This window comes from Phascolarctos cinereus, unplaced genomic scaffold (genome assembly GCF_003287225.1).
Source record: "Phascolarctos cinereus isolate Bilbo 61053 unplaced genomic scaffold, phaCin_HiC Scaffold_3;HRSCAF=262, whole genome shotgun sequence".
NCBI lineage: Eukaryota > Metazoa > Chordata > Mammalia > Diprotodontia > Phascolarctidae > Phascolarctos > Phascolarctos cinereus.
The window spans coordinates 20,909,780-20,924,097 of NW_027555736.1; the positions used below are offsets into that span (position 1 = coordinate 20,909,780).

General features: G+C 42.7%; 1 protein-coding gene across 1 annotated transcript in view; it reads left to right on the forward strand.

Annotated features, from left to right (window-relative positions):
• The first annotated feature begins 3,201 nt into the window (after positions 1–3,201).
• The window catches only part of PHYHIPL (phytanoyl-CoA 2-hydroxylase interacting protein like), a 66,486-nt gene continuing 55,369 nt past the window's right edge, over positions 3,202–14,318 (forward strand). The window contains exon 1 of the mRNA XM_020998238.2: positions 3,202–3,527. Coding sequence (XP_020853897.1) covers positions 3,419–3,527 — 109 coding nt within the window. The 5' untranslated portion in view covers positions 3,202–3,418. The remainder of the gene's footprint in view (positions 3,528–14,318) is intronic.

The window sequence follows — 14,318 nt, forward strand, 5'->3', positions numbered from 1 at the left end:
GGAAATGAAGCTGTCTGCAGAAAAATAAACAAACAAACAAACAAAAACCAAAGGAGTCTTTCACTAACCTCTGAAAAGGGAAGGGAGAATGATTGTCACTCTTTGGTTCCTGTAGAATTGACCCATGGTTTCTGGGGTAATTTTTCTGAGGCATTTGCCTGGTTCTAGGTCCCTGCTGGAAAGTGTGGCTGCTTTCTCCTCCTTGGAGGGTGGTGGAGAAGGACAAGTCTATTGAGCCTCAGGACCCTATCCTTACGGGCACCCCAGCCTACCTGCTCTCCAACCTCTCTAGAGCAGGGCAGCATATGGGCTCCAACTGCAAATCTAGTTACTTCTCCCTCACCAAAATATTATTGAAGGAAGTCCAAAACTGGGAAATGATCTTCCTTCCTTGGAGAACCTCAGAAACAAGGTGGTGCTTGTCATAGTGCCTGCCACAGAGTAGGCCTGACTGCTCACTGACTTACTGAGCAGAAGAGCCTTGCCCAGGAGAAGAGCTGAGAGTCAGGAAACCTGGGTTGGAGTCTCAGCTCTGGCACCAACTTATTCTGTGACTTTTGGCAAGTTCCATAACCTCCCCAGTGTCTTCCACCTTTAAATGAAAAAATGAGAATGCTGGATTCCATGATCCTTTCTCCTTCTTAATAATCTGTGAATTTATAGACTTTCCCCTAATCCTTTCCAATAGAATTCAAGACCTGGGATCAGGAACCATTTTTACCTTTGTACCTCTCATATCTAGAGTGGTTCCTGGTTCCCCTTTTGGAGGGGGGGGGACCCAGATCTGTGATGTCAAAAGTGTAAGGAGGTCCTGGGAAAGAACTTCCTCTATCAAATGCAGACTAGCACTTACCTGAAATTTAATATTTTCATTGAGTTGCTCAGGGCACAGAGAGGTTAAGGGACTTCACTATGGTCTTCCAAGGCAATTTGTCTCAGAGATGAGATGTGAACCAAGTATTTCTGATCCTGATCCTGAGGCTGGCTCTGTATTCACTGTAGTATGCTGCCTCTTCTTCACCTGGCTCATTGTAGGGTCTTAATAACTGTCTTGACTATGTATTTTTATGGATATATCTGTAGCTTTTTATGTCTATCTTCATGCAGATAAAAATTGAACTATCCATATATACACACTTACCTATACATGCACATATTTTATAATGAATATATGTTATATCTATAGTAGGAAGCAAGTTCCTTGAAGGCAGGAATTCTTCTGTTTTTGTCTTTGTAACCCCATGCCAAGCACACAGTAGGGGCAGTGAGGAGAGGTCTACAGGTGTCAGAAGACCACCAAAACAGTTGAGGCAAAAAGGGTTATGAATTCCTTATGTAGAAGGGGGTGTAGGAGTTGGGTCTTTAAGGACAGAGGGATCATATGAGGCAGAGGGGAGGGGAGGAAGGGAATGCATTCCAGGCATGGGAGAAGACATAGAGATGACTATAACGTTCAAGGAAGAAAGACAAGGCCAGTTTACCTGGACCAAACAGGCCCATTCATTGCGCTTGTTTTAATGAATTTCATCAGAGTATGAAGCTGTCAGTGGGGCAATGCAGGCAACTGGTCCTTACCACTCCTTCTGTAACTCATGGCTCAGAGAGCTGCCTGGAGCATGTGGGGATTAAGAGACTTGGCCAGGCTGTGAGAGGCAGGGCTGGAACTTGAGTCTTCCTGATAAGGTTTATAAGCTTTGTGGAGCATTTTCTTTGATCCTTACAACAACCGCGTGAGGTTCCTGCTGTTATTATCCCCATTTTACAGATGAGGAGACTATGGCAGAGGGCAGATAAATGTCATGCCCAGGGTTAGTGAATCTCCAAGCCCTGACTTGAACCCATATCACCCTGACTCCAAGTTCAGTGCTCTCTTTCCACTGAGCCACCCAGGTGCCTCTATATGCTGTGCACATATGAGGACCATAGGATTTCAGAGCTAGAGCTGAAGAAGACAGCAGAGGCCACTTAGTCAAAGTGCCCGCTAAGAGAGACAGAGACAGAGAGAGACAAAGCCAGAAAGAGAGAGAAGAGAGAGACAGAGAGACAGAGAAAGAAGGAACAGAGACAGAGAGCAAAGGAAGAGAGAGAAGAGACAGAGAGACACGGAGACAGAGACAGAGAGAGAAGAGAGACAGAGAGACAGAGAAAGAAGGAACAGAGAGACAGAGAGAGAGAAGAGACAGAGACAGAGAGACAGACACTGAGACAGCAAAGGGAGAGAGAGAAGAAGAAAGAGAGAGACAGAGAGACACAGAGAGAGAGAGAGAGAGAGAGAGAGAGAGAGAGAGAGAGCAAAGGAAGAGAGAAGAAGGAAGAGACAGACAGAGGGACACAGAGACTGAGAGAGAGAGAGAGACAGCGAGAGAGCAAAGGAAGAGAGAGAAGGAGAGAGAAGAAGAGAGAAGAGAGAGAGAGAGAGAGAGAGAGAGAGAGAGAGAGAGAGAGAGGAGAGATGGGAAGACAGACAGATGGCTACAGGGACAGACAGATGCAGATGGAAAGATAAATACAGATAGATAGTAGAGATAGCTAGGCAGACAGACAGACAGACGGATGGATGAATGGGTAGACAGAGAGAAATCTGCACAGGCAGACAGCGGGGTTCGTGCACAGAGGCACAGAGGTCAGTCAGACACAGGCACCAGCAGCACAAAGACATGGACAGATGGGTCCGACATGCAGAGACAGACACACGGACAAAAAGACACGCACACCGACAGACACACACAGACAAGGAGGGCACAACGTCAGCCCGGTGAGGGCAGGCGCTGCCCCGGCTGTACGGACCAGCGCCGAGCGCCCAGCACCGGCCCGGCCCTTAGGGGGCGCTCATTCACCGCCGCAGCAAGGGTTGGGGGGGGCATTGGCTCCTCCGCCGCCGTCCACCCTGGGCTGTGCGCGCGGGCGGCCGTTTTTTATCGCCCCTCTCCCATGCCTCCCCGACCTGTCCTCCGCCCCGCCCCCGCCCCCCCGCCCCCGCCCCTGAGCCAGCGCTGGGGAGCCCGACGCTGTTTTCCCGCGGCGGTTGGCACCGGCACAGGCCGGCTGGCGGGCAGGCGGGCGCGCGCCCCTGCGCCCTCCCGCGGGCGCCCGGCCGGCCTGGACGCTCCCTCCCCACCCCCAGCCCTCGGGCGCGCGCGCCCTCGCGCCCTCCTCCCGCCGCCCCCCTCCCGCAGCCTGGAGCCCTCGCGCCCCCCTCCCGCTCTCTGCGCACGCGCGCCCACTCTCGGCCGGGCTCCTCCGCCTCAGTCGGTGTCAGACGCTCACACGGCCGGAGCCGCCAGAGCCGCCGGAGCTGCCGGAGCCGCGTCGGGCCCCGGCGCTGGGGGAGAGCGGAGCGGAGCGCAGCGGAGCCGGGGAGGGAGGGACAGAGACACAGAGAGACAGAAAGAGAGAAAGCCGGAGCCGGAGCCGGAGCATGGACGTGCCGCCGCGCCTCGACCCTGCCCTGGGCAGCCCGGCCAGCCCGTGCGAGGACGTGATCAAGAACCTGAGCCTGGAGGCCATCCAGCTGTGCGAGCGCGACGGTGGGTCCGGGGGGCGGGGAAGGAGGGGCGCGGCGGGGGCATAGTCAGTCAGCGGGGGGCGGAGAGGGGAAGCACAGCTGGGGACAAGGGGGGGTCAGGGAGAGGCAGGTGCAGAGAGGGAGGGGGCTAAGTGACAGGAGGCCACCCCGCGGGGGTGCCGGGTACAGACACTGACCCACAGCGCGGGGGGGGGGGCGGTCGAGGGTCTGGGCACGGGTGGGGAAGGTCCCGGTGGTCAGCGGGCTTTCCAGGGGCACAAAATGAGGGGACCCGGGGGGGCAGAGGAGGAGGTCCGAGCTGAACCCGGAAGGGGGCGCTGCGGCCCCCCTTTTGTGGCTCCCCATGGCCCGAACTCCGAGCTACCCCGGCTGGGCACGCGGACACACTCACACACACTCGCTCACACTCGCTCACACTCACCCCGTCGGAGAACAAAAGAAAAGCCGAGCTCGCCCCCTCGGTGCCCTGGACGAGGCAGCCCCCTGCCCCTCCCCGCTCCTTTGCCGTCCCTCCTCGGGGCAGGGCAAGGGTCGCCTGGGGGTCTGTCCGTCCCGGAACCTTCCTAACTGTGCGACCTTGGGCGAGTCACTTGGCCTCTTGGCCCGGGAGCCTCCCTCCTGTGCCCGAGCAGGGCTTGGGCGCCGTGCCCCAGCGGCCGTGGGTTCGGGTGCCGACTGCGGCAGGCCCGATTGCTGCTCGGCCTGGATGTGGAAATGCCCACCAGGACCGCTCCTTCAGTTCCGTGTGCATAAACTTACCCTTTGTCTAGGAAAGAGTTTAAGCCGTGAAACCCATTCACCTATTTCAAATCCTCCTTCCCTGCCACCCAAGTGCATGGCCCACCGTCCTGGTGCTGTACGGGGGTGCAGACGAGAAAGCGTTTTAAGAGGCGGCCGCAGGCTTTCAGCACCACGGACAGACACAGCCTCCATTCTCGCGGATGTTCAGGAGCTGTCAAAGCCTCGAGCACGAGTGGCCTGGCCCAGCTGCTGGGAGTCAGGGTGTCCTTTGTGTGTCCGTGCCGAATCTCAGCTCCCCTGACAAAGTTTGTGTCTCCTCAAGGGAGGAGGATTGGCAAACTGTTACTCTGCCCAGTATGGCTAGTGATGCTATGTCTGCCTTAAATAGATGGGCTGGGCAGTCAGGGCTGTTTCAGCAATGCAGAGCAAAACTTTATTCATTTAAGAATCATCTGGCTAGTCAGAAAACTGTGAAATTGGGCATTTGACTCAGGAGAAATCCTTTTTGTGTTGTTATGAAGATAATGTTGTCAGTTATGAATAAATTGAATATTAATTGTGGATAGCTGAATATTACTTTGAACAACTTCTAGCCAAGGTAATGCACAGATTGGAAGTAGTTAACATTTTGATCGCCAAAATTATTTTGATATATGATCCTCGTATATAGGTGAGCAGAGGGTTCTTCTGGCCAAGTAATTGAAAGGGTGATAAATTGGTTAGACATTTCAATTCAGTAGAGGGTTTAAGCAATTTAGGACCTTATGTTGATAAAAGGAAATAGATAAACAAGATGATCATTGCTCTTGCAAAGGGTATTTGTATTTTAAAGGTTTTTTTTCCTCTATGCTTTGGTAATATTTGGTCACATTGTAGGATTCACAAGTTGAAATTTTCATCCTTTCATTTTTTTTTATTAATAGTACATTATCCATTCTGAATGACTAGATTTATTTCACACAATAAGGCTTTCTGATTTATTCTGTGCTACTCGTGAAATGCTCTTTTTATGCCACCATATCAAAATACACTTCTTTTTGTTCTGTGTATATATTGGTTTGAGAGAGAAAAATTTGGAATTCCAGAAATATGGATTTCATTTTTATTTACTTTGATCATTTATCAAATGCTTATAGCTGTAGCAACTGAAATAGACAACTCATTATTTCACTGTGTCAACCCATTAATCTCAGCTTGAAAGAAACTGAATTTAGCATATTCTTCTATACATTTCAGGAAATATGAAGGAAAACGAAGCTTTGGTTGAATGTTTAAATCCATGATACCACACTATGTGAAAATTATGCTTCCTTTTTTTTCTGAAGTAATAGATGTATTGTTTTGATAATGCAAGTATGGTTGCTTGAACATGATATAGACCTTTCTAATTGGACAAATCATATAACATTTAATTTTTTTAGAGTCATTCCAAGGCAATGCTCAGAGAGAGTCCTAGTTGTTGAAGATTTCTAATTGATTCAATATAGACTAATGAAGTAATGTTCAGCTTTATATTAAAAAAAAAAAAGGCTTTTAATCTTCCAATCCAAAAAGTTGACCTATTTGAAAATTTATTAGAATTAAGGAATAACCAATGCAGAAAATTTACTTGAAGATAAACAACTACTCTTGCCATTATGCTTTACAAACTAATGCTCAGGAAACTGAATGTACTATACCATCTGTATTATTTTAAAAATAATAAAATATAATACATTTTAAATAGCAACAGTTTTTGTTGCTTGTTGAAACTATCATTTAAATACCTCATGTTAAAACATAGTTTTTATGCTAGTACATTTTTAATAGGAATTATTTAAGGCTTCTACCCTCCAGCTATCTTCATTTCTTCCAGTCTCCTAATTCTCTCCCTCTCTTTTTTTCATCTATAAATCCATAATTTAGAAAGGGCCAGTTGACAAAGGCATTGTAACTGTGTTTTTGATTGGTTAAATTAACTACTGAATATTTTTATAGGTTATATACAGCAAAACACCTCTGATTTATTTGCCCTTTACATCATCACTTTTCTTTTACTTCATCACTCTATTACTATTCCCTCTCTTTTACTCCATTAATCTGGATGTTTTACTATTCACACTATGAAAGTAAAGCAGAGATTAAAAAAATACTCATTAGAATTTGAACAAAATATCTGGGGAATAAAGTTAGTGCAGTTTAACAGCTGTGTGTGTCTTTCTTTGCACTATTTTTACTCATATGAATATTAGACAGTGTTTTATATACTGCCCATCAACAACAGCCATAGTTTTATGTGTTGTATCTCTGTGTCTTATGCTATCCTTTCTCTTGTATGTCTATTTCTCTTGTTTACATGCCTTTTTCGTTGTATACTACAGATTATTCTAGAGATTAATAGTAGGAATTTACAGTGGTTCCACTTTTTAATATTTTCTCAATGTCTTATTTTTAATATTCTGTAAGATAAGACTATAGAGTCTAGGTGGTACCATACTTGAATAATTATTTCTTTGAGCAAAGGGGTTATTTTACCTATCATTCTTTTGTATCAGTCCTAGAGTCAACATGTTTCTAGTGTAATGGATTTTCTTTTTCAGTCCTATGCATCTTTGTTACTAATATAAAGCCATTCCTTACCTAAGTCTTTCTGACAATTTCGTAAAGTCTAAATCAAAAGTTCTTTACCTTTTTGTGTGTTATGAGTCCTTGAAAAGTCTGTTGAAGCCTATGGACCCCCATCAGAATTAAGTTTTTAAATGCATAAAACAAAATAATATGATTACAAAGGAAACAAATTACATTGAAAGACAGTCATAAAAATATTTTTAAGTTACCAGACCCTATTTTAAGAACCCCTGGTCTAGGGAGACCTTTGGTGGGAAGTTACCACAAGGGGTTACCAAATAGGTCTTCTATGTCTCTCCTTTAATGGAGATGCCTGTTTGTCAGTATTTTCTAAAGGCAGAGTTTTCTACTGACCTAAAATGTGTACTTTTTTCAGATTATATACGTGATAGATTTTAATTAAGTTCCTTTGAACAGAAATAAAGATAATCCACATCTGGAGGCATCAATAAAATGGAACCTACTTCTAATTCATTTCTTTCTTTAGACATTTATTCCCCAATGATGGGACAGATATCTATCTATATTTTCTTAATCCTTTTATCATACATGTACACAATTTCACTGTTATTTTTCCTTCCAGAAATGAAAGAATTTTATCTCTGTTTTTTTTTCACTTGAATCCAAGTTCTTTGTTTTCTTGTGAAACCATTTAGAAAGAAAAGACAAAATTAATTTTTAACATAGAGCACTGGAGAAGTACATGCTATTTTCCCCAACGCCAGACTTTCCAGGAGGTGTTAATTCTACAATCCAGACATTTTTGTTTGCCTAGGTCTACTTTATCCTAAGGGTGAAAGCTCAAGATGCTAGTCAGCAAAAGAACACATTTTAAATGAATTGTATAGCCTGAAGCTGAGAGGTTTTTTTCCATCTGTGATTCCAAACAAAGGTGTTCAGGGTGTTGAGAGGAATTTTTAAAAGATGTTCTAGCCTTTAAACACAAAAAGAATGGATGGTCTTTTAATTTGGCAGGATTCCCCATATTGTAGGGGCTTCCTATCTGATGGTGATTTACATGAAAATGATTTAGTATAGATTAACCAAATTATAAATTTTAAAATCTAAAAGGACATAAACATAATACAATACTGTTAAATTCAGCACTATATTATTACAGCTCCATTCATGAGGGCCAAATGAGATAAAATGTGTAAAATGCATTGCACACGTTAAGTGTTGTGTGGACATGAGCTAATGAACTAATTGTCCTACTTCTGCCTGTTAGAAGTAATCTCCATTAAAATAATAGGATGACAGACCAAAGACAATCATCACTTACCTGGGAAAATTCATTTTTCATATCTCTCAAGATGAACTAGTCCTTTTGTATTGGCAGTGATTGAATCCTCGTGTTTCTTTTCATTTCTTCTACCAGTTGTGGTTTAGATAAATTAATTTTATCATTTCATTTCAACATCCTTACATGGTTAAGTGGATCTGTATATCTCCTAATATGAGAAAGAATAGTGTCATCATACACATTTCATTTCTCCTAAAATCTTCTACTTTAGTATGCTATCAAATAAAAATAACCTGGAGAAGAGGCTAGAGAGTCTTCCTTGTAGTCAAAATGAGCTGGATTCAAGTCCAGTCTTTGCACATAATGATGAGGGGAACTAGAACAAGTTATTTAACCTTCCTGAGCCTCCCAGCAACCCTCCAAGACTAGAAGTTGTAGAACAAGTTCTGCTTTGGAAGAGGAGATTTACTGACCAAGAGATCCTTGCAGGTGATATCACAGGTCCATACCCTCCTTCCTACCTCCCTCCAGTACCCTAAATCCTTAACTGACAATATCAGTGTGAACTTTATTCTCAAAAGCTATTTTCAGCTTCCAGTTGAACAAATATAATGTCTTGTAAGCTATTTGCTACATGTTGTCAAACACATTATTTTATATCTATATTTTTTAAAAACTTGGTGAGCTCATTATAAACTTCCTTTGGCCCTGCTTTACAATTGTATTTGCAATTTCCTCTGAGTTGCTCTATAGTAGCTCACTTGAACTCTCAAATCACTTCTTTGTCTGTGCTGTGTATAAAAGTGCATTGAGGTTTCATTAGTTGGTATGGGGAAAAAACCCACCTTGAACAATGTGAGATCATGTTAAAGCAATTTCTATTCCTAGTAAGAGTTCTAATTTGTTCTGAAGGTAGACCAGAAAGCTGTTTGAGCAAAAGGCACATCAAAGTAGATGTAACTTGGCTCCCTCCAGTGGCAGGAATGATTCAAGTCATTATTGGTAACACCAGCAACTTGTTTTCCAGCTAGGCTGAAGGGTCAGAGAGCCTCACTTTTTGCAAAATATTATCTAGGAAGCAAACATGAATTTTATATCCAAGGCACTTGGATTTATTTCCAGTAATATTTGCCCCTAATGTGAACCTAGTTTTTCTCATTTTTGGCTGTGTGCAGTATGGTTTCTTGATCTTTTATACACACACATATACATGAATATGAGTACATATATACAAGAATATGTGTGCGTGTTACATGTATATATGTGGGTGTATGAAAGATCAAGAAACCATACTGCGTAGTCTAAAAAGGAAGAAACTTATGTTCTGTGTGTGTGTATAAAGATAGACGGACAAATGGATGGAGAGATACATAGTTGTGTAGAATTCTCACTCTCTTCCTCAGTGCTAGTGAAAGATTCTCCTCTATCAATAGTTTTAACACCAATTATAGTTTGATTCTTTTTTTAATTGTCCTTGTAAAACTTTTTTTCCTACTGAATTGTTTTCTATTTCACATTCTGTAATTCCCTTCCTATCTTATGCTTATTTTTCCTTTCTGCTGAGTTTTTAATAAAAAGGCTTTCTTTGTCCTCAGTTGATGATGTAGATTTCTTTTTCCTTTTTTTTTCCAAGTTGTATACATTACCCTTTGGCTATAGGAAATATTTTAAGATTACTACTACTGGCTATCTGTAGGATTTATTGAACACATTGTATGCAGAGCATTATCTGTCTGTATGTGTAGATGAGGGATTTGAAAGGGGACATTATACTTCATTAAGGTTAGTTGAGGACATACATAGTGCATCTTCACATGCAAGTATAGATACATATAAAGAATGATTTCATAAAACAAGAAATAAACACATGACAAATAACATTCAGAAGTACTGGAAAGGCCTGGTAAAGTAAACATCTATTCAGATAGCTTCAGTTGTGGAATCCTGACTAGAAGTTTTGAGTTTTGAGTGGATTTTGAAAGTGAGGGCCATAGACTTGGAGGGACATGGAGAGGAAGGAGGCAAATTTTTTTTTTTATTATTTTCAGGCAGAACAAATGAGATGTGTTAAGACAGGGGTTCTTAGTTCTTAGAGATTCATAACCAGATTTTAAAGGGTCTATGAATTTGGATAGGAAAAAATTACATCTTTATTTTGACTAACTTCTAACTGAGATTTAGCATTTCCTTAAATAATGTAAAAGCATTATTCTGAGAAGGGGTCCATAGGCTTCACCAGTCTTCCAGAGGGGCCCATGATATGAAAATGGTCAAAAATCTCTGTGTTCTTAACATCTTTGCATTGAGTGTTAAGAACACCCATGAGACACAAGTGTTCTTATAGCCTCTTTGAAATGGAGGCAAAATGAGCGTGCAGTATAATGGCAAGCAGATTAGCTGGTCTGGAGTGAGGAAAATCCAGAAAATAATATTTGTTAGGGCATGGAATTTGTGGGCCAAAAGATCACGGAATACAGAAAAGTCTACAGTCGTAAATGGGTAGTCATATTTTTTAAATGGAGTTAGCATATAAACGGGGCCACTAGGTTGCTAGGTGAATGGGGAAATACATGTCATGCACATTTAAGTCTGATACAAGAGAATTTGAATAGAGGGAAAACATGAACAATTGGTGGGATGAGGGGAAGACTTCCTGAAGGAGATGGCACCTGTGCTCAGTCTTGAAAGAAAGCAAGGATTCTGAAAATTGGGAATGGTGAAGTGCATTCGCGGCACATTCAGGGAAGGGATGCAAAGACTGAAGACAGAATGCTGAGATCAGGTGATAGCTAGTAATATGGTAGAAAGAGTACTTCCTCTGGAGTCAAAGGACTTGAGTTCAAATGGCGCAGTGGATAGAGTGCCCTGGAGTCAGGAGGGCCTAAGTTCAGATCTGGCCTCAGATACTTACTTGCTAGGTGACCCTGGGCAAGTCACTTAACCTTGTTTGTTTGTTTCCTCATCTGTCAAATGAGCTGGAGAAGGAAATGGCAGATCACTCCAGTACCTCTGCCAAGAAAACCCCCAATGAGGTCGTGAAGAGTCAGACACAACTGAAACAACTCAACAACGATACCTCGGTAACCTCCCTGGGCCTCAGTCTCTTCATCTGTATAATAAGGATTGGACTGGATCATCTCTGAGAGCTTTGCTAGCTCTAGTCAGAGTAGCTGTTTTGACATGAATGTAGAATTTTTGAAGGTGGGGAACATACAATAAGCCTGGAAAAGTCATGGGCAACTGCTGAAGATTTTTGAGTAGAGAAATGGCAGGGTTAGAGCCATGCTTTAAAGTTATTTTGGGACTTATTTATTTGGAGGTTGAATTGAAGAAGGGAAAGACTAGATCCAAGGAGTCTGTTGCAGTAATTTAGCACAGAAGGCTATCTTGGCTCTTCTTCCACCTGTCCGATGACTCTTCCTTAATTTTCTTTTCTGTGTCTTCATCCAGGTCCCCCTTCGTAACTGTGGGTGTCCCGTGCCCCACCCTCCGGGCTCTGTATTGGCCCCTCTTTTCTTCTCCCTTTATACTGTTTCATCTCGTGATCTCATCAGCTGTCATTGATTCAATTATTATCTCTGTCCTGATGATTCTTAAACCTATTTATCCAGGTATGACCCCTCTTTTGACCTTCATTCTCACATCTTCAGCTGCCTACTGGACACCTCAAACTAGATGTCCTGTAAACATCTTAAACTCAGCATATCCAAAACGGAACTAATTATCTTCTCCGCTTCCATTTCTTAAACTCATCAAGTATAAAATACTCTGTTGGCATTCAAAGCCCTTTATAGACTGGCCTTCTTCCACCTCACTCATGTATGCTGTGACTCAGCCTTCTTACTATTACTCAAGCAAGACATTCAGTGTCCTAACTCTGGCCATTTTCACTGGCTGTCCTCCAGGCCTAGAATTCTTTCCCTCCTCATCTCCACCTGTTGGCTTCCCTGGCTTCTTTCACGTCCTAGCTGAACTCCTGTCTTCTCTAAGAAGTAGGTCCCCCTGAATGCTAGTTAGTGCTTTCCTTCTGTAGATTATCTCTGCTTTATCCTTGTATATAGTATGCTTCTACATCATGTTTCCATGTTGTCTCCCTCACTAGATTCGGAGTAACATGGGAACAAGGATTTTCTCTTGTCTTTCTCTATATCTCCACCATTTCACACAATGCCTGGTGCATAGTATGCACTTAGTGAGTGTTGAGGAATTGACTAACTGAACTAGGGTTGCATCCGTGATGAATGAAAACATGCCCTACGTTTAAGGAGCTTAGGTTCTATTGGAAGGATATAATATACAAATAAATTAGTGCATAAACTAAATCATCCTCAGAATCATAGAGTTTTTCTGGAGGAATAAAATATGTAAACAGGTTAGGGTTTATATGATAATTTGAGGAGGAAGGGTAGAATACTAACAATTATGGGAAACAGGGATAGATTCCTACAGGAGATGTATATTGAATGAAGCTGAGATGTAGAGAAGATGAGGAAATATATTCCAGCTAGGGCGGATAGTATATACAAAGTCATGGAGGCAGAAGGTGAAATACTAAGTTTGCAGAATGTCAAGGAGGCCTGTTTGGTTCAAATACAGAGTTTGCTAAGTTTACTGATAATTCAGTAAGCTTGAAAAGAGAAGTTCGAGCCAGCTTATAAAGGGCTCTAAATATCAAACAGAGGAAGTCATATTTTTCATGGATGAAATCAAGAGCAAGCGAACCTTCTTAAGGTTTTAGTGACATGGTCAAACTTGTGATATAGGATGGTTAACCTGGCAGCTATGGGTAGATGAATTGAAGATAGAAGAGACTGAAAGCCCACAATCCAGTTTGGAAGCTTTTCTGATAATTCTCAGCCTGAGATAAGGTGATGGAAGTGTCAGGAGAGGTAAGGGGAGATCAGATGAGAAAGCATCATGAAAGGAGAATTGACAAAACGTGGCAATTTCTAAATATGGAGAGTGAAGGAGCATCAAGACATAATGATGGCACTAGTTTGCAAACCTGATGATTGGAAGCATCTGTTTGTCCTCAAAATAGAGAATGTTTAAGGTTTAAGGGGTAAACTGATATGAGTAGTTCTGTTTTGGAAATAATGTGGTTGACGTCAGTTGGTAGGATGTTGGTAGGAAATGATGTGGTAAGGTATTTTGTTGGAGATGTCCAACAGGAAGTTGAGGATGTGGGATGTGAGCTTAAAAGAGAAAGTAAAACTGGATATATAACTCTTGTAGTCATATTACAACAGTGAAAATAACCTGTGGGAGCTGATGAAATTTTGAAAAGAAAGAATGTAGAGGGAGAAAAGCAGAAGGCCTAAGGAGAACCTTGAGGGAAACTAGTTTTTAGGGGGTAGAAAATGGTTGATGATTCAGTGAAGGAGACTGAATAAGCGATTGAATAAGCAGGAGGGGAACAGGTAAGAGCAAGGCCGTGAAATCTAGAGAGGAGACAATATTTAGGAATGGGGGTGTACATCATTGTAAGATGTTGCAGAGATGTCAAGAAAGATGAGGAATCAAAAAAGGTCATCATACTAAGCAACTGATAAATCATTGGTGACCTTGGAGAGAGCAGTTTCTTTTGATTAATGAAGTAGGAAGCCATATTAGAAGGGGCTGGAAAATGAGAAATTAGAAGAGGTAGAGAGAGCTTTTCTGTGAATTTGGCTGTAAAGGGGAGGATTGCTCAATCGATCAACAAACATTTATTCAGTTCTTTCTATATGTCAGGTGCAGAAAAAATGGAAGATAACCTGCTGTAGCAGTTGGGACCAGGAAAGGTCTCCCACAAAAAAAAGGTGGGATTTGAGATGTCTTGAAGGAAGTAAAGGAGTCTAAGAGATGTGGGTAAAGAGGGAGAGAGCGTGGAGGAGAGCCAGGGCAAAGACCCCTGGAGAGGGGATATGGAGTGTTGTTTGTGAGAAGGGGCAAGTCGGCCAGTAGAGCTGGATTTTAGAGAGTATGGAGGGCAGCAAAATGTAAGGACTGTAGAAAGGGAGGCAGAGGCTAGAGCTTGAAGAATTCTCTCTTCAAAAGGATTGAACATTTTGTCCTGTAGGTAATAGTCATTGGAATTTGAAGAGGGGGTGATGTGGTCAGATTTATGCTTTAAGAAGTTCACTTTGGCAACCAAGTGGAGAGTAGATTGGTATGAGTAAGGAATTGAATCATGAAAACCAAGTAGAGAGCCACTGCAAT